Below are 19,000 nucleotides of genomic sequence, written 5' to 3'. Positions count from 1 at the left end.
CACCATTGGTACGTCCCTGCAGACTCCGCCCCCCTTCTCCCAGCGCCCCGGCCCGCATGGCGGCCGCCACGCTCCCGGCCGCAGGACTCCGGTCCCGAGCTGCCATGGCCCAGCGGAGGAAGAAGAAGGGGCTCCGGAGGCACCGAGGAGCGGCCTCCCAGGCCCGCAGCAGCGACTCAGAGGACGGCGAGTTTGAGATCCAGGCGGAAGATGATGCCCGGGCCCAGAAGGTAGGAGCGCGGCGCTGGGAACCCACGTTGGAGTCCGAGCCCCGGCTCCGCGCAGCGCCCGGCGGCCTCAGCTTCCCCAGGTGGGGAGTGAGCACCGCCGAAGGTGGGGAGAGGTCGGTTGGCCGAGCATCGGGAGCCTGAGCACGTGTGTCGGGGCCTGTCACGCCCCAGGCGCTCACTGCCAGAGTCGTCGCGTTCCAGGCGCTGCGGCCCGCGAGCCTTCCGGGCCGGCTTTTGGTTTCGCGCCCCTCATTGGCTACGTTCATCGGGGGGGCGGGTCGTAGTGCCCCTTGGTCCAATGGAAAGTTCTGGTGCTGAAGATCTGCCTTTGAGAGTTTGGGGAATTCTTGGTAGGTTAATTAAGGAGAGGCGGGGCCCTGAGGTAGTGACGCCCCCAAAACTCCGGTAAACCTATAATAAATTGAAGTTGGGTTTGTTGACCGCTTACTAAGTGCGAGACTCCGTGCTAAGAGCTTTACAAGCCTTGTCATTTAATCCTCACACCAAACCCGTGAGCTAAATACCGCCACCCCTATTTTCCAGAGGAAACTGAGGCTTAGAGGGATTAAGGAATTTGACCAAGACCTCAAGGCTTGTGAGTGGGAGATCCAGGATTCAAGCCTCAGACTAATTGGTTCCAGGGCCTGTGCTGTTTTCCATTGCCGAGCGCCAACTGTATGCAAATGAGGGAGGGGGCAGATGTGAGCTCCAAGGGGACAAAAGAGCTGTAGCACATTATTACTCCTTTATCTGAGCCCAGCTGGTGCCTGGCACAGAGTAGTCTCTGGTAAGTAGACGAAAGAGTGGGCGTTTATATGAAGAGCAAGATCTACTTTCCTCCAAGGCAGAGCCCTGATGGGATCTCATTCTATTATTTCCCCCCTCCCCCCCACCTCCCCATGCAGCCCTGTGTTCAAATCTGCCCCAATCCTGCACTGGCTTGTGGGACATTGGATAAGTTGCTTTGACCTCCCTGGCACATCTGTAGAAGGCAAATGATTTACACTGAAAGAATTAAATGATAGTGTTCATACTTGTACTCATTCAGTAAATACTGCTTGGGCACTGATGTAGTCCAGGCACTTCATTTTCATGTTTCCAGAGTGAAGGTTGGCAAACTGATCCTGTAAAGGACCAGGTGGTAAATATTTTAGGCTTTGCAGGGCCATATAATGTCACTGTCTTCTTTGTTTAATTTTTTTACAATCTTTTAAAATGTAAAAACCATCTTAGCTCATGGACTGTTCTAGACAGGCGGTACCTCTGACCTAGATGGTTGTAGGGGACCTTTGAGGGTCACAGTGGGAGGAACATAGACTCTGAAGCCATGGTACAAATCCCTGATCCCCCACTTGCTAGCTCTATGACCTTGGACAGGTCACTTCCCTCTGTGCTTCAGTTTTCTTCTCTGTAAAATGGTCAAAATAATAGTACCCGCTTTACAGGTTTGTTGTGAAGATCAAATGGGTTAATTTATGTGAATGCTCAGAGAAGCACCTGCCTATAGTATGTGCCATGAACATTTTAGCCATTACTCTGAATTAGTGCCCCAAAAAGGTTATTTCTGAGAGGAAGGGGGACAGCTGTGTAGTCTTAGAAGGCTCTCCATGGGAGGTGTCTGGGTGGGATTTAGGTGTGCTAGGACACGTGGGTCCTGGATGGGCAGAAACAAGGCCAGCATGAGAGACCAGAGTTGGGGAAGGGTGACCAAAGTCAGAAAGGAGATAGGGGGCCAGGGCAGGGACAAGGCAGCTTGAAAGAGTCTAGTACCTCCCACATAGTACATGTTTTGATTTGGTCTCTATAAAGTTTTTAATTGCAAGGGTTTTGACCAGACCAGATGATGATGATGATACCAATACCACCAGCCATGTGCTGGGCACCATGCTGAGCTTTACACTTGTTTTTGCGTCCTTACAACACCCTGTGAGGCCAGGAGATCTCCGCTTTCCAGATGTGGAGACGTAGACTGAGAGATTAAGCCCCTTGCCTGAGGTTTCAGAGCTGGCAAGTGACAGAGCGGGTGTGGAGCCCAAGGAGGTCTGTCTGCAGTGCCCACACTCTGCTCCCCTGTCCTATCCTGGCCCAGTCAAGGACAGCCCTTTAGCAGAGAAGTCATATGATCTGGCAGGAGAGTCATCAGCTTTAATGGGGGGAGACTGGCAACAGGACAGGCCTCCTCGTTGCCCCCAAGAATCTAACTGTGCCTGGAGTGGTATTGCCTCTGTTCCTCCCTTAGCTGGGACCTGGAAGACCCCTGCCCACTTTCCCCACCTCAGAATGTGCCTCAGACGTGGAGCCAGATACGAGGGAGATGGTGCGAGCCCAGAACAAGAAGAAGAAGAAGTCAGGAGGCTTCCAGTCCATGGGTGAGTGAGCCAGGCATCCAGGGACTTTTGGGGAGTAACAGCAGGGGGTCAGCACACTCTCTGCTCTGGGCCCAGCACTGTGGTAGGTGTTGGGTAGACCAAGACAGCAGACCTTGTTTCCAAGCCAGTCAGGGCCTTCTCGGGGGCGGGGGGGGCTTGGTCCTGACACAATGAGAGAGCAGCTAGAGCAGGACTCAGTGTGTGGGAGCAGGCAAAGACATTTGGAGATTTATTGCACCACAAAACAATTCAGAACAGAGGGCAGGAGTTGGAATAGTTAGGTGTATTGGGGACACCTGCCTAGCTGGAAATAAAGCTGAACTCTTTCTTGCTCTTTACAAATCAGTAGCATCTGGCGCAAAGATAAATATCAAGATGAATATTTTTATAATCTTAGGAAAAGAAGGCCTTTTTAGTGTGACCTGAGCACCATTTAGTTTTTTGTTTTTTTTTCAATTAGACATGTGTATGTAAAAAATCACTGTAAAGTAAATGTTGTATTTGTAACCTATGGGACAAAGAGTTGTTAATATCCCGAATATATAGAGAGCATTTACAAATCAATAAGAAAAAGACACCTGGATAGAGAATTGGGTGAAGAAAATGAATAGGTCACAAAAGGAATCCAGACAGTAAGTTAATATATTAAAAGTATTCTAAACCTCGTCAATTGTCAAAGAAAAACATTAAAAACATCTACATATTTTGCCTTTCTGAATCACGAAGATGAAGGATTGACCCAGAGCAGCTAAAACCCTGGTGCTTTCCTATCTCCAGGCCTCCCACTGTACTCCCATCTCCATAAACCCAAATCACATTCAGTTTCCAGAGGCAACCTCCTCTCCCTTAAAGCACAACATGCCCCGTTTGTCAACACCCATGCCTGCACCCAACCTGGGTCCTCATCACTTAATTATAAAACTCCCTTTTCTTTTAGTTATAAAAAAAATTCAAACATTAAAAAATAGGACAGTGAGTCTCCATGTAGCTGTCACTAGCTTCAACAGTTCTGATAGTCTATTACGCCTGCCCCCCAACTTGGCCCTTTATCCTGGAGGACTCGAAAGCAAATCCCAGACAGCCCCTCCTTGTATCCCTAAATATTCCCCACATATCTCCCAGAGATGCAGGACCTCCCCATGCCTGAAACCCACGAACAGCTCCTTGGAACCGTCCCGGACCTGTCAGCATTCAGACCCCCCACCCCTCCACCCCCTGCTTCCCCATGGCATGAAAAGTGTTCAGATCAGAATCCACGTAAGGGTCACAGCCCACAGTCAGCAGATTCATCTCATAACTTTCCATCTCTGCTCCATTGCTTTTCTTTGTTTTCTTGCTACTGATTTGTTGATGGAATGGTCCTCTGTTCTGTGTAGTTTTCTATAGTGTGAGGGGAATCCCGTTCCCATGTCTTTCCCAGGCTTGAGCTACCCCGTGTTCAAAGGCATCATGAAGAAGGGCTACAAGGTGCCGACCCCCATCCAGAGGAAGGTATGGGGCCAGAAGGCTCTTGGGGGTTGGGAGGAGGGGATGACTGACTTGGTCCCCTGTCTGGCCTCTTGACACCCTAGTCCCAGCTGTCACCTGACACCCTCTCTTATTCTGGCTAAAGCCACACAACTTGTCAACTACCCTAGTGGAAAACGTTGGGCCCAGCAGAGGAGAGATAGCCCTGGGCTTCTTTTCCATTTTAGCCTCCCAAGGCTGCCCACTGCACAGGCAGCTCCCAGGTGCCCCATTATCACTGGGGCTCATGAGTGTGGTCCTTAGACATTTAACAGACAAGGAGACAACATTTCTCTGCAACCAGGAAGACTAGATAGAGAGGTCAAATCTGGCTTAACTTGAAGATGGATGTCCCAGCAGTGGAAGGAGTTGGGGCTAGTGAACAACGGCTCATCGCTGGAAGTGTGCAAACAAGCTTTGGCAAGAATGAGATCAGGGATGGGTGACAGGCTCCTTCCATTCACTGAGCTCCCCCAGTTTACCCACTCCCCAGTGACTTGGAGCTTTGGGTCATGTGGTGCTCCGTCACAGGAGCTGGCCCCACCCTTGACCCATGCGTTTCTCTTCAGGCCATCCCAGTGATCCTGGACCGCAAGGACGTGGTGGCCATGGCCCGGACAGGCAGTGGAAAGACAGCCTGCTTCCTCATCCCCATGTTTGAGCGGCTTAAGACGCACAGTGCTCAGACCGGGGCACGAGCCCTTGTCCTCTCGCCTACCCGAGAGCTGGCCCTGCAGACCATGAAGTTCACCAGGGAGGTGTGCTGGGGCCGGGGTTGGGGCAGCAGGGCCAAGCAGGGATCAGTTGGGGCCTCGGTGGGCTGGGTCATCTCCCTCGACCCTCTCTCACCTCAGTCTCTTTCTGTCCACAGCTGGGCAAGTTCACAGGCCTCAAGACTGCCCTGATCCTGGGCGGGGACAAGTAAGAACCCTCACCCAGGCCACAAGAACCCCACAGGGCTGCCCCCGCCTCCAGGGTACCAGATTGACTGAGCCCCTGTGCTTATTAGCAACTGCAACCTCTCTGCTCGTCCTAAAAAATCTAACAAGGGACACATAAAATACCAAAAGGAATTAGCACTGCAACCGAGACAAAGGTTCTGATGCTGTTGGCAGCACACAGGGTCACCTAAAACGGGGGCTTCATTGTGTGTCTCAGTATGCCTAATTGTGGGCTGTTTAAAAGTGGAACTCACAAAAATCAAGGAATGTTTGTAATGACTCAGAACTGGAAAGGGTGTGATTTCCTGATGTGCTGGTACCGTCTTTCCAGGGTGGTAGGCACCATACCTGTGACTCAGAGGGTCACTGTCACTGGTCACACTTGATTCTGAGATGAGTGTTCCACTGTCCAGTGCTCCTTTGCCTACAGTAAATTATAACTTGTTATCTCTACAGCTCATGATTGTCAGAAATGCCTCCCTGGGCAAGGCCTGGCCCAGAGTTCTGGCTCCTACAGGTATCCTGAGGCTGTTTGAGAGGAGGACTAAAGTTAGGGATATGTACAAAAGGTGTAAGAACCAGACAGAGATCCAGGAAACCAGGGTTCTAGGAGGAACTGGCAGATCCAGGATTTGTTGCTAGGTGGTGCTGTGGGTCAAGACAGCTTTGTTGCAGTCTGGGGAGAAGGGAGTGAGGTGGGTTTGGAGCCAAGGCTATCTCTTTGGGGAATTCTTTGTTGTATCCATCCGTTTATGCTTTGGAGCTTGTAACTTGTAAAACATTGTCTTTGCCTAGTTTCTCAGCAATAGCCTCTCCCCGGTTCCAAACTGAGAGTCAGGGTGTGGGACTCCCCGGGGCTTTTCATTAAGGGAATGGAGAGGGACTAAAGAGAACTGTTCTATCAAGCCGACACCTCCTTTTCTCCTTAGGATGGAAGACCAGTTTGCAGCCCTGCATGAAAATCCTGACATGTGAGTTTGTGGATTGGAGGCGATGTGCTGGGGCACCTTCCCAGATGGCCAGCAGCTGGAGAGTGAGAGGAAGGCTCTGTTGGTGCCCTTGGCCCTGCATAACCTGGCCTCCAACCCCTTCCAGAATCATTGCTACCCCTGGGCGCTTGGTGCATGTGGCCGTGGAGATGAACCTGAAGCTGCAGAGTGTGGAGTACGTGGTATTTGATGAAGCCGACAGGTAAGGCTGCAGGTACACCCCGTGCACTTGTGTCAAGCTTGGCCCGAGACCAGGAAAGCAGAGGGAGGTGAGATTGGCCAGGAAGCGTCTGTATGGCCACAGACAAAGCAGCATTTCCCCAAATGTGGGCTACAGACCATAGACAGCCACAGAGCTGATGGGGCTCCCTGGACCAACAGGGCTTTTTAAATTACTTCACAAATACTGAAAGTAATAAATCAACAACCACATGATTTGAAAGAGAAAAAGTAGCACAAAGTTGAGAGCACAGACTGGAGCCAGATAGGGGTGGGGCCAAACCCCAGCAGATTACTGAGGGCTTCGGTGGCCTCAACCACAAAGTGGGGATAAAATAGTACGCACCTCCCAGGGGTGCAGGGAGGACTAAGGGTCGATATTTGTAAAGTATTTAGATCATGCCTGGCACAGAGGGATGGCTCATTGTTTCACATAAATTTGCAAGAAATATAACTGAGAACAGACTCAAGATTTCAAGGTCTTCATTGTTTAGGATGAGGTTGTCAAACAGAGAAAAAGTGAGCTGAGTTAAACCACCACGTGAGACAAACACCAGTCCATGGGGAAGACGTGTGGTGGGGGCAAGGGTGACTGAAGTTTGGCTCCTGCTGGAGTGGAAGCCCCTCTCCTGACCCTGTCCTGCCCTCTGCCTCCAGGCTCTTTGAAATGGGGTTTGCAGAGCAGCTACAGGAAATCATCGGCCGCCTCCCCGGAGGCCACCAGACTGTCCTCTTCTCCGCCACACTGCCCAAACTGCTGGTGGAGTTCGCCCGGGCAGGTGAGTGAGTCGGGGAGCAGGGCTGGGGCCTGGGACCTGGGACTCTGTCGAGGCCTGGGGGGCTTGTCCGTCAGTGACTCCCCCCACACCCTCCCCATGCCCACTGCAGGCCTCACGGAGCCTGTGCTCATCCGGCTAGATGTGGATGCCAAACTCAACGAGCAGCTCAAGGTGAGGGTACCGCCATGCCCCTTCCCAGGCCCAGGGCCCGGCCCCGTGAGCCAACCATCCGGCCCTTTCTCCCTACAGACGTCCTTCTTCCTTGTGCGTGAAGACTCCAAGGCCGCCGTGCTGCTCCACCTTCTGCGCAGCGCGGTGCGGCCCCAGGACCAGACCGTGGTATTTGTGGCCACGAAGCACCATGCTGAGTACCTCAGCGAGGTGAGCGGGCCCTGACTGAGCCACACTGGGGAAGACACGCTGGGACCACGCACCCTCCCTGGACCACCTTCTGCATCAGGGGCAGGGAGCTGCAGTTCCATGTGCGGCCACCAGATGACAGCACCAGAGCGGGACATTGGCCTGGCAAGGGCTTGTACTTTTATTCTTTTAAACTTTTTAGTATAAAGAATGTCAGAACATGTACTAACATAAGAAAACAGCCTAATGAACTCTCCAGGTACTCAGTCATCAACTCACGGCCAGTCTTGATCCATCTATTATTCCACTTCCAACCAAGTTATTGGTTGAAGCATATCCCAGCCTTCCTATTGTTTTTCTAGAGATTTTCCATGTCCCATGTGGTTTACTTTTAAAGTTGGGGTCTACCCTGCATGCTATAGGCTGTGTCAAGTGCCCTAATCTTACACAGACAACTTGATGACTTTTTTCCATACATGTACACCTGTGACCCTTGGCCAGATCAAAGTGTGGGTGAGCCCCATGCCTCACAGTTCCTGGGGTCCCCAGTTGGGTCATCCACACCTGGGGCCTGTCATCTTGGGACACAGTTCACTGGGTTTCACTTATTCAACATACATTTAACGGTGCTTCCTCCATGCAGCTGTTAGGGTCACTGATGAGTAAAACCAAGATAGTAATTTTTAAAGAGCAGTTAGCATTTTCAGGGTGCTTCCTATGTTCTGGGCCCTGTGCTCAGCCTTGGGTGTGTATTAACTCATTTAATCCTCTTAACAAAGTTAAAGAAGGAACTATTATTCTCCCCATTCTGCAGATGAGGAAAGTGAAAGCACAGAGAAGTTAGGCAACTTGCCAAGGTCACACAGCTTATTAGTGGAAGAGTCAGGAGATTTGTGTCCTGGGGTGGCACTTGCAAGGGAGACTTCTCAACATCCCTTTTGATACTCAGACAGCCCTGCAGAGAGGTGGGAGCTGATATAAGCCTATTTGTACTAATGAAGATACCTCACTAGAGTCACCTAGTAGAGCTGGGATTCAAACCAAGGGTGCCTGACTCCAGAGGCCGTGTTCTTCCCTCCATTCCCTCCATGCCATGGCCCTCTTGCTCCTGTAGCTCCTGCAAGTCACCTTAGCCCCACCCTGCCTCTTGTCTTCACCCTGAGCAGCTGCTGATGACCCAGCGGGTGAACTGTGCCCACATCTACAGCGCCCTGGACCAGACAGCCCGTAAGATCAACCTAGCCAAGTTCACCCACGGCAAGTGCTCTGCCCTTATCGTGACTGACCTGGCAGCCCGGGGCCTGGACATCCCGCTGCTAGACAATGTCATCAACTACAGCTTCCCTGCCAAGGGCAAGCTCTTCCTGCACCGAGTGGGTAAGGAGCCTGGGGCTGGACTGCATCTGGCAGGGCACCGAGTCCTGGTGGGAGCTGAGGTCACAAGGCTCAGCTTCTGCTCCTCTAGATAAACCAAGGCTTAGGGAAGGGACCCACCAATTAGCATCCATGAGGGATCTGGCCCAGGCATGATTCTAAAGGGCAGCCCCACAGCTCTACCGAGGTGCTTCTCTGCCTTGTGGATTTCCCAGTACTGACCTTCCTCCCGCACCCTCTCCTGTTGCGGTACTGATGTGCCCGTGAGCCCCTCCTTCCCACAGTCCTCTTCCTGAACCTGTCTTTTTAGCTCCTCTCCAAAGTACCTTTGCAACCTTTAAATAACACACCGACTACTAGCCTCCTGCTGCATCAGCTGCAGAAAGGATCTCTCGCCTCCCTGCGTCGAGTCACTATATTGGGCCCTCACCTCTCCCTTAGCCCTCCCAGGCCAAACACTCAGTTTAACTTTTCAATTATAAAAATGAGGCATGAACAAAATAGGAAAATTAGAAAATGAAGCAAAGCTCCCAGAAGGCAGTAAGTCACGTGCCTGTCTTGGAGCTGAGACGGCAGCTGACAGTCGCTCAGGCTCCCCTGGGCCTGCTGGAGGCAGTTACTTGGCCTTCCTGTTCATGATAACCCCATGTCGTGGGTGCCAGCAGCACCACCTCCTCATCACAGATGAGGAAACTGAGGCCAGGGAGGCTCATAACTGGCTCGATGTTGTACAGGCAGGAACGTGGGGCTGCTAGGATTGGAGCCCCCACTTCACCACTGCCCCTCACTGCCTCTCTGGTGACATGGGTCAATTTGGTGTGTCCTTTGCCACTGCCACTTCTTTTTTTTAATTGTATTTAAATTTTTTAAATACATGACATACAACGACCATTTCAACCATCTTTAGGTGTAAGTTCAGTTGCATTAAGTACATTCACATTGTTATGCGACCACCACCACTATCCAGCTCCAGAACTGTTTCATCATCCCAAACTCATACTGTCGCCATTAAACAATAAGTCACCATTCCCTCCTCCCCTACTCCCTCGCAGCTACCATTCTACTTTCTCTGCTTTAACTCATAGATGTGCATTTATGTTTATAGATGTGTGTGTGTGTGTGTGTGTGTGTGTGAAGATCTGGCAGGCAGGTGCCTTGTTCTGCATGTGGTTGAACACTGTTGAGTAGGTAAACTTTGGCTGCCATGGTGTGTCCCGGGAGAACTGATTCAGCATCAGCTGGGACACAAGGGAGGCCTCCACCCAGGTATCCAGTCGTGGGTCTCGGGGCTTGTCTCCCTATTAGTTGCTGCTTGCTGCATGTCAGTTTCCATTGCTCTGGAGGAACTGGCTCTGCATGTTCCTTGAGGGGTCCCCAGAACCTCCAAAGGGAATTTCTCATGCACTATGTGACCAACATTGTAAATCAGACCACCCCAAATGAATCTTCCAAAAGTGGTGACACCCTGTTTTTGCAAGATGCAGAAACAAGCCGAAAGGTCACGTTACTTGTGGATTTAACACATCAGAAGCACACTGGATGTTGTTTCCTATAACCTTTTGTGTGTGTGTGTGTGTGTACATCAAGTGTGTTTTTCATTCACCATCAAATTTCATTTTATGATGGGGTTGGCAAATTGTTTCCGTAAAGGGCCAGATAGTAACTATCTAAGGCCTCAGGGCCACACAGTCTCTCACTGATCTCTGCCGTTGTAGCATGAAAGCAGCCCTAGACAATATGTAGTGAAGGACCATGACTATGTGCCAGTAAAACTTTACACAAACAGGTTGGGGGCTAGATTTGGGCACTGGCCACAGTTTGCCAGGCCCTCTCAGCTGTATAATCCCCACCATGTGACCATCAGCTAATTAGCCAGTCCTCTTAAGGGAAGTGCTGGCTCTGCCCCTTCTTAAGTGGTTTCCAAGTTGGGGCTGCAGGCAGAGCTGCAGTAGGCATCGCCGTGTGAATCTGCATCCTTAGGTATTTCTTTGAGGGAAATCCCCCAAAGCAGGGATGCTGAAGGCTTTTGACACTGATAATGAGCAGTGCCCTGTCTTTATCTCCACCCACTTCCCAGAGCACTGTCCTGGCTCACTCTCTCATACGGGTGACCCCGCCGGCTGCCATCGGTGCCCCTTCGCTTTTTGTAGGTGGGGACCGCAAGTCATTGGCATGGGCCTTGGCCTGGCTCCCACTCTTAGGGTTGGGCCAGTGGGACTCTGCTGGGCTGTGGGGGTCCTTTGCCTTTGCTCCAATCTGACCTCTACTTCCCACAGGCCGAGTGGCCCGGGCTGGCCGAAGTGGCACAGCCTACTCGTTGGTGGCCCCAGACGAGGTCCCCTACCTGCTGGACCTGCATCTGTTCCTGGGCCGCGCCCTCACCCTCGCCCGCCCCCACGAGGAGCCCTCTGGTAAGCGGAGGCTGGAACAGGGCTGGGGTCCCTCTGTGGTGCTGGTGAGGAGGCGAAGCCATCCTGGCCTTGGGAGGAGGGGAGCTGGATTTGACATCAAGAGAATATCCTAGATTTCACACAAAAATCCAGATTTCTGACGTGTGTTGGAAAATGGCCACAGTTGGCTGTGCTGTCTGCCTTTTCCTGGGGTTATGTTGAGGCAGGGCTAAGCCACAGGATAGATGGGGCCCCTGGCTCCCTCTGGCCCCACCCGCCTGCTCCTCTTATCCATGCCTGGCCCTACAGGCCTATGAGATTCTGCACCTGACTGACTTTTTGGGAAAGCTCAGGGCAGGGAGGGAGACCAAGGTTCATCTGGGCCAAGCTGAGAGCTTTCCTTCATCCTCCCCAGGGTGTGACTGTGTGGGGTGTGATCACCCGCAGAGGGGGGCAGCAGTCACAGAAGCCTCTGTCCGTGAGCCTAGTGTGCACTGAGCTCTTAACGCACATCGTTTTAGGCATCCATCTGAGAACCTAGCGAGGGTATCTTTACAGGCAAAGCCAAGCCACTTGTACCTAGTCACTCGTCACACAGCAGGGAGGTAGGAGCTAAGGTCTGGGCCTGGCCAGAGCCCCACACCCAGATTGCTGAAGTGGCTCTGCAAGAGCCCAAGTCCCCATTGCTGTGGCTGCCAGCAGTGATTACTGGATGGCCTGGGGCCCCCCGTGCCTGGACACAGACTACACGGAACAGCTTACTGTCAGTGTGAGGGTGCAGGAAGGGATAGCAATTTGGGTGGAAGGGACTGTGAGGCCACTGGAGGTGGGGGTCATTTTCAGAGGGGTCTTCCCTGGGAGAGAAGCAGAGAGGGCTGGCCTGAATGAGGGTGGTGCCAGGGGTGCCCCATCTGTGAAGCTGGCCCTGTCCTGGCGCCAGGGGCAGAGTGGTGGGTGGGAAGCTAGGTGTAGGTGGACCCTGCCCTCCAGGCTGAGGGCAGCAGAAGCCCCCCAGGGCAGTTACCTGAGTGGGAGACCACCTGCATTTACCCCAAAGCCAGCCTGGGGCTCAGCATGGCCCAGGACCGACTTAATCCAGAGGTGAGGGGCAGGCAGGCTGCTGACTCGATGCTGGGGTTGAGCTCTGATACTGCCCCTTTCTGTGTGCTCCTGGGCGTCTCTAAACCTCTGGCAGCCCCAGTTTCCTCCTCTCTACGGTGGGCTCATCAGTCTCTCCTGCAAGATTGGCAAAATGTTGGGGATCGCAGGTGGGAAATGGGTTCTTTACACTCTTTTTGCTCCTGTGGATTTTCCAAAATGGGAAGTTGAGACATACCAGAAAAAGAAAAAGAATAGGCACTTTCCTCATACGCTGAGTGTGAGTATGAGGAGATGGTGATGCCGTAAGTACAGTGCTTGGTGCTTCGTACATCTCAGTAGTGGCTGTTCCTGCTCTCACTGTTTAGAACTGTGTTAATGTGTGGCTACCATTACTGAGTCTGACTGGGTTTGAATCCTGTCTTTGCCATTGTCAGTTCGGCACCCCTGGGCAAGCAGCTCACCGTCTTCTGCGCCTGCTTTCCCATCTGTGACATGGGTCTTTGTGGAGCATCAGTGCTGTGAGGGTTGGCAGAGGTTTTCTTATAGAACCTCGCTGTGCAGTCAGCCATTAGCAGTGCCAAGATGAGTAGGCTGGACCGCGCCCCCGTCAGACTGGACTTAGGAAGCAGCCAGCATCCGCAGCTGTGAAATCAGCCCTGGTGGAGCGCATTCCAGTGCCTGGCCGCGGGAGCTGCCCATGAGCAGTGCTTGCTTTTGTGGGGTTATTTTGTAATGCAGGGGCCAGAACCAGCCAGCAAGGGGAGGTAGCACCATGGGCAGGCATGGCCTCTGACTGGGCTCTGGGTGGGGTGACAGGTGCGGTGGGCATGGACGGCGTGCTGGGCCGGGTGCCACAGAGCGTGGTGGACGAAGAGGACAGCGGCCTGCAGAGCACCCTGGAGGTGTCCCTGGAGCTGCGGGGCCTGGGCCGCGTGGCCGACAACGCCCAGCAGCAGTACATGCGTTCGCGGCCGGCGCCCTCACCCGAGTCCATCAAGAGGGCCAAGGAGCTGGACCTGGCAGGGCTGGGCCTGCACCCCCTCTTCAGTAAGTCCCCACGGTGGGGCAGCGGGCGGGCCCTGCAGAACCAGCCCCAGCCTCAAGCCTCACGTCCTGCCAGGCTCGCGCTTCGGGGAGAAGGAGCTGCAGCAGCTGCGGATGGTGGACAGCATCAGGAAGTACCGCGCACGGGCGGTGAGTGGGCCAGGCAGAGACCACACTGGGCAGGGACTGGCAGCCCACAGCGTGGGTCACTCAGTGCCCACCATGTGCCAGAACTCTTGACAGAGCCGCAGGGACTTTCTGAGCCGGCAGCTTCTGATCTGTGTGTAGCTCTGCTCTGTCAGCATCTCTGGAGACACCCCTTACTCTGTTACCATCTCTGCTGGTCCGCAGCAGGTTCCCTATGTGGCAACCATTTCCTACCACTTATGGGTGGGTAGACTGAGGCTCACAGAGGGTAGGGACATGCCCTAGGCCTGTCAGCAGCTTGAGAGGCTGGCTTTCAATTGGCTTTCATCTCTTGACTCCCATGGGGTGCCCCATCTGTGTGCAAAAGTGAGGGAAGACCTACCCAGAAATAGTCAGACCTGTCAGGCAGAACTGGGGAAGGAGCTAGAGAGGTTTAAGAGCATTGGTTTGAGAGCCAGGTAAACCTGGGTTGAAATCCCAACTCTGGCTTCTCCCAGCTATGTGGCCTTGAGCAGGTTACTTGCCCCTCTCTGAACTGCCCTTTCTCATCATGAAATGCAGCTAAGGAAAATACCTGCTCTGTATAGTTGAAAGGACTTGAATGCTTAGAGGCCCCACCAAGCTCGTGAGGGTGGAGTTGGGGAGGAGACCAGTGGTGAAGGACGTGGGTATCTCCCCCTCAGACCATCTTTGAGATTAATGCCTCCAGCCGGGACCTGAGCAGCCAGGTGATGCGTGCCAAGAGGCAGAAGGACCACAAGGCCATCACCAGCTTCCAGCAGGGGCGGCAGGAGGGCCCGGGCAGCCCAGCCCCCCAGGAGGAGCAGCCTGAGAAGGAGGCAGAGGAGATGGAAGAGAGTGTGGAGGTACAGGCCCCAGTCCGGGGACCCTGGAGTCTGGGCCTGGGCTTGGGCTTCAGGAAGGAGGGGTCAAGTCCCAGCAGCCTATAGGCCTGTCCCAAGGCTTTGAGCATTCTCTGGGGGTGGAAATCAGAGCCTCAGCCTCCCCATCTGCAGGATGGGGCCATGGTACTCGCCTGCCATCCCTCACTTAAATCCTGGGGGCCAGACGTGTTTCAGGACGCAGAAGCTCAGCAGGGTCAGGGTATCATCGCCATCAAATGCACGGGAGGTCCCCACCCTAAGGCAATAGACGTAAGCTTGATATCCTCTCCTCAGCTCAGGTCTGCTCTGCCACCAAGTGAATCTCAGGGAAGTCTGTTTCAGAATGTTGTGGGCTTGGCATTGCAGCCCAGTGACTGTGGCACATGGTCCGGGTTCCCTGGACAGGTTCAGGACAACACGAAGGATTCCAGTGGCAGCTGTGTTGTCATCACCATCACCATCACCATCAGTGTCAGCCTTAGGGCCATGGCAGGAGGGGCAGAGCTGGGACCCTTGGCAGCAGCAAGGGTGTGACACAGGCAGCATGAGACACTGGGCCCTCACGCTGGAAGGCATGGCTGGGGGGCCACATGTGTCCTGTTTGAACGCCTGGTGGGGAAGAGGGGCCTGGGCCTGCTCATCACCGTAACATCCCTCTAGGTTTGATTTGGATGGAAAGCTCAGTGGCCAAAAGATAGTTGAAAATGGCTGGACTAGTCCATGCAGCATAGAGCAACACCAGGCCCAGAGATGGGCAGGCTTTGCTTTGGTCACACAGCCTGAAGGACTGAGCCAGGGTTAGAATGTGGGTCTGGCCCCCGTGGGCATCCCAGCCTCCCAAAAAATCTGTTGTGCCTCTGCAGGTGCTTGAGGCAGGGGCTGTGCTGCATGTGTAGATGAGGAAATGGTCAGATGGCAGCAGCAAGCTTTTGAAGTCCTGGGAGCTGACTGGTGGGTGGAAGGCCAGGTGGGTTCCTGAGGTCTACAGGTGTGACACTGGCCCTGCTCTGCCAGGAGGTGTTCACAGAGGTCATGGGCCGGAAGCGGCAGCAGCCACAACCTGACCGAAGAGCCAAGAGGCGGAGGGAGGCTGCCCAGAGGAGGGACCAGGAGTTCTATGTCCCCTACAGGCCCAAGGACTTCGACAGCGAGCGGGGGTGAGTGGCTGGCAGGCCCCAGGGTGGGTAGGTGGTGTCGGGTGGGCCTCCTGTCAACCCTGTGCTATCCTTTTGCAGCCTGAGCATTGGTGGGGACAAAGGGGCCTTTGAGCAGCAGGTGGCCGGTGCTGTCCTGGACCTGATGGGGGATGAAGCCCAGAACCTGACGAGGGGCCAGCAGCTGCTCAGGTGGTGAGTGAGCAGACGTGCCCCTCCCGTGCCCACCTGTCGCCACTTAGTCCCCCACACAGCCATGAGACCCCCCTGCCTGCGCTGACTCCCGTTTGATCCCCTAGAGCAGGAGGCCCATCCACCCCCACCCCTCATTTGATCCTGCACAGCAGATTATGTCCCCCACCCTGTCCTGTCCCCGTGTGATCACACACAGCAGTTATGATGACACCTCCCCTCCAGCCTGTCTGCTTTATTTGATTGTGCAGACAGGAATCTTTACCCCGTCTGTCCTGTTTGCTGACTAGTCTTTCGAAGATGCAGCTCATGACCCATTTTGCCCATTTGGACTCTGGTTCCAGCGAATTGGCACGACTCAACCCAGAGTCCCAGGGTCTGGAGGTAGCAGAGTGGGATTGGGAACCCTCCGTGGGGCCCATGGCCCTACCACAGGGCCCCCCGACTCCTGGTGACCCCCACACTGCTGCCTAAGATCAGGCTGCCAGGAAAAGGTGAGGAGGGGCAGGGAACGGGGCTTTATTGAGCACCTGCTGCGTGCCACATGGGCACACTGCTTTCCTTAAATCCTCCAATAATCCAATGAGAGGGTCAAGGGTGGAAACGGCCAGAGAGGAAGCCAGTTGTCCCAGGCCACCACCCTCTGGGGCAGCCCTCCAACGCCCTCTCCTGCAGGGACCGGAAGAAGAAGCGGTTTGTGGGACAGTCGGGACAGGGCGACAAGAAGAAGATCAAGACGGAGAGTGGCCACTACATCAGCAGCTCCTACAAGCGGGACCTGTATCCAGAGGGGGCGGGGCCAGGGCGGGGTTGCCCCGCTTCTACCGCGTGTCCCCTAGAGGTGCGGCCTGCTCCTGGGCCACGGGTGTCAAGAGCGTCACAATGCCACACGCAGCCTCCTTAACACGGCTTCCCAGCTACCAGAAGTGGAAACAGAAACAGAAGATAGACGATCGTGACTCAGAGGAGGAAGGGGCATCCAACCTGCAACGCCCCGCGCGAAGAGGGGGCAGGTGGGGCCAAGGCCAAGGTAGGGTGGTCCTCAAAACAGGCTGGCAAGTGGTCCATTGGTCACCCAGGGACTTGGCTCTTTGGCCTGACCTGGGCCCCTCAGTGCCTGCCACCTACCCCTGGGGTCTCCCCCCGCCGCACAGGGCTGGTCACTGCCCCTTGGCTGTCTGTCCGCTGGTTCCCACGGCTCCTTCCTGAGGCCACCCTCACCCCCATGTATGCTCTGGGAGGCCTCCTGGGTCTGTGGGCTCTCCTCTGACGCTCCTGTTTGTCCTCAGGGGCTCTGCTTCTGTCTGGCTTCCTGTGATGCGTCCACCCTCTCACTCTCCAGGTCCCCGTCTCTCTTCCCATCTCTGACTTTGTCCCTCATCCCTCATCCCTCACTCTCTCCTCGCCTCTTTTTCTGTCTCTTCTCTTCTGTCCATCTCTCTCACTGTTTTTGTCTCTCCCCACACATACATCTCCAGCCTTTGTTTCTGTGTGTCTCTCCCCCTTTGTCTCTGTCCCTGTGGATGTGTCCCTGCCTCCCTGGGGTCCTCTCGGCCCTTGCTTCTCAGCCCCTGATCCAACCGGCCATGGGACAGGCTCCCATGGGCTCGCTGGGCCTGGGGCATCTGGTCTTCCCTGTGCTTTGTCCTCATTGGAGGTGATGTGTCCCATTAGGCGCTGTGGCCCCTATGGAGAATCTGGGGCCCCCTGAAGGACTGTCGCCGGCAGCCCTGCATAGATCACTGCTCTGGGGAGGGAGGAGCTGGGTGGTGGGGGGCGCACAGAAGATGGGGACACAGGGCTTAGTGGGGAGGCAGTGGGGGTGAGTAGCCTCCCAGAGACCTTCGGGAATAGGTGTGTTGGGGGCCTGCTCTGCTTCATTTTACTGTGTGACCTTGGACAAGTCCCTTCCCTCTCTGGCCTCCTTTGCTTTCTCTCCTGCCAAAGGAAGGTTAAGCTACATCTTTTTTCACCTAAGAAGCATAGAACATTCAGTGCACTGAGACAAGGATTCACTGCTGGGCCTCTAGTACCCAGCATGGAGCAGTGCTCAGTAAACCTTTGTTGAGTCGCTTAGCAGACCTTTATGGGCTGTGCCCTGTTCTGAACACTGTACACATGTAAATAAACTCATTTATTCCTCATTAAGACCCTGGCGGTAGATGCTATTCATAATTTACAGAAGGGGAAACTGAGGCACAAAAATGTACATGACTTGCCCAGGATCCAAGAGATCACAGCTGGGGTTTGAACCCCTGCAGTTTTGCCTTGAGGTTCCATGCTATTGATTAGTACAGTATAATAGACTTAAGCTTTACCAAAATGAGCCAGATGATGTGGCCACAGCGATGAACAGAGAATGGGGCAGGGCGGCAGTCTGGAGGAGGAGACACCGGGAAGTGACCCAAAGGCTGAGCTCCCTGAATCCCTGTCCTGACAGGTGCATCCCAGCCCCACACTCCAGGTGCCCCTGCAGGCCGTGTCTGCGCCGAGCTCAAGACCAAGCAGCAGATCCTGAAGCAGCGGCGCCGAGCCCAAAAGCTGCGCTTCCTGCAGCGTGGAGGCCTCAAGCAGCTCTCTGCCCGTAATCGGCGCCGTGTCCAGGAGCTGCAGCAGGGCGCCTTCGGCCGGGGCGCCCACTCCAAGAAGGGCAAGATGAGGAAGAGGATGTAAGGAAGTGACCCAGCCCCACAGCTCCTCGTTTCGTCCCATTAGGACATTAGCAACTGCTCCCTGTGTATCACTGTGCCTGGCCCTGTGCTGGGCACTGGAGGAGCTCCCTGCAGAGCCTCCTCCACAAAAAGGAGTGGGTGGGGCCTCAGAGAGCCAGCAGCCACCTCTGCCTAAAACATGTTTGAGCGGGGTCTTGAAGGGTGCACAGGAGTTTGCCAGCATGGCCAGGTAGGTCAGGACGTGAGCTGGCAACTTGGCTGCTGCTGCTTCCACATGTTCTGGGTTTAGAGGTGGTGGCCACTCAAGTCTGAGCTCTGAGTGCCTAAGGCCCACTGATGTTATTTTTAATGTAATAAACCTTTACTGAGCACCTCTAGTAGACCAGGAGCACAGTCTACTCAAGGAATTAGAAGGGACAGACCCAGCTACTGAAATCCTAGCTAGTGTGCTGGGTGAGTTGAGAGCATGTGGCCAGTCCCATGTGATGCCCTGAGAGTGAGTTCTGTTGGTGTCTCCATTTGCAGGTGAGGAAATGAGGCTTAGAGGACAGGTCCGTTGCCTGAGGTGGGCGAAGCCCAAAGCTGGCAGTCAGGGATGGGCTTCAGCTGGGAGTGGACTGTGGGCTGGAGATGGGATGCGGGGCCTGGG

General features: G+C 54.4%; 1 protein-coding gene across 2 annotated transcripts; it reads left to right on the top strand.

The window, feature by feature from the left end:
- The first annotated feature begins 45 nt into the window (after positions 1-45).
- Positions 46-18,731, top strand: DDX54 (DEAD-box helicase 54). Of its 2 annotated transcripts, none has more exons than XR_005054497.2 (20): positions 46-230; positions 2,470-2,599; positions 4,020-4,090; positions 4,675-4,863; positions 4,977-5,026; positions 5,976-6,017; positions 6,142-6,237; positions 6,912-7,033; positions 7,143-7,204; positions 7,283-7,414; positions 8,560-8,770; positions 11,044-11,178; positions 13,075-13,305; positions 13,379-13,452; positions 14,133-14,315; positions 15,348-15,490; positions 15,569-15,682; positions 15,970-16,173; positions 16,355-16,459; positions 16,597-16,623. XR_005054497.2 is itself a non-coding variant. In XM_017645041.3 (20 exons), the coding sequence occupies exons 1-20, from the start codon at positions 57-59 to the stop codon at positions 18,350-18,352; spliced, it is 2,610 nt and encodes an 869-aa protein (XP_017500530.3). In that variant the 5' UTR covers positions 46-56; the 3' UTR covers positions 18,353-18,731. The 2 variants fall into 2 exon arrangements, 1 of the variants encoding a protein (XP_017500530.3); XM_017645041.3 differs by lacking the exon at positions 15,970-16,173 and adding an exon at positions 18,120-18,731 and having other exon boundaries at positions 16,597-16,709.
- Positions 18,732-19,000: the final 269 nt, after the last annotated feature.

The sequence above is a fragment of the Manis javanica genome, chromosome 15 (genome assembly GCF_040802235.1).
Source record: "Manis javanica isolate MJ-LG chromosome 15, MJ_LKY, whole genome shotgun sequence".
Taxonomy (NCBI): Eukaryota; Metazoa; Chordata; class Mammalia; order Pholidota; family Manidae; genus Manis; species Manis javanica.
Note: the sequence above shows the minus strand (reverse complement) of the source record. Positions and strands in the feature narration are given on the sequence as shown.

Coding starts and splice junctions, on each gene's coding strand:
- DDX54 (XM_017645041.3), top strand. CDS start 57: ATGGCGGCCGCCACGCTCCCGGCCGCAGGACTCCGGTCCCGAGCTGCC. Junction 2,600..4,019: donor AGGAGGCTTCCAGTCCATGG/GTGAGTGAGCCA, acceptor TGTCTTTCCCAG/GCTTGAGCTACCCCGTGTTC. Junction 8,771..11,043: donor GCTCTTCCTGCACCGAGTGG/GTAAGGAGCCTG, acceptor TACTTCCCACAG/GCCGAGTGGCCCGGGCTGGC.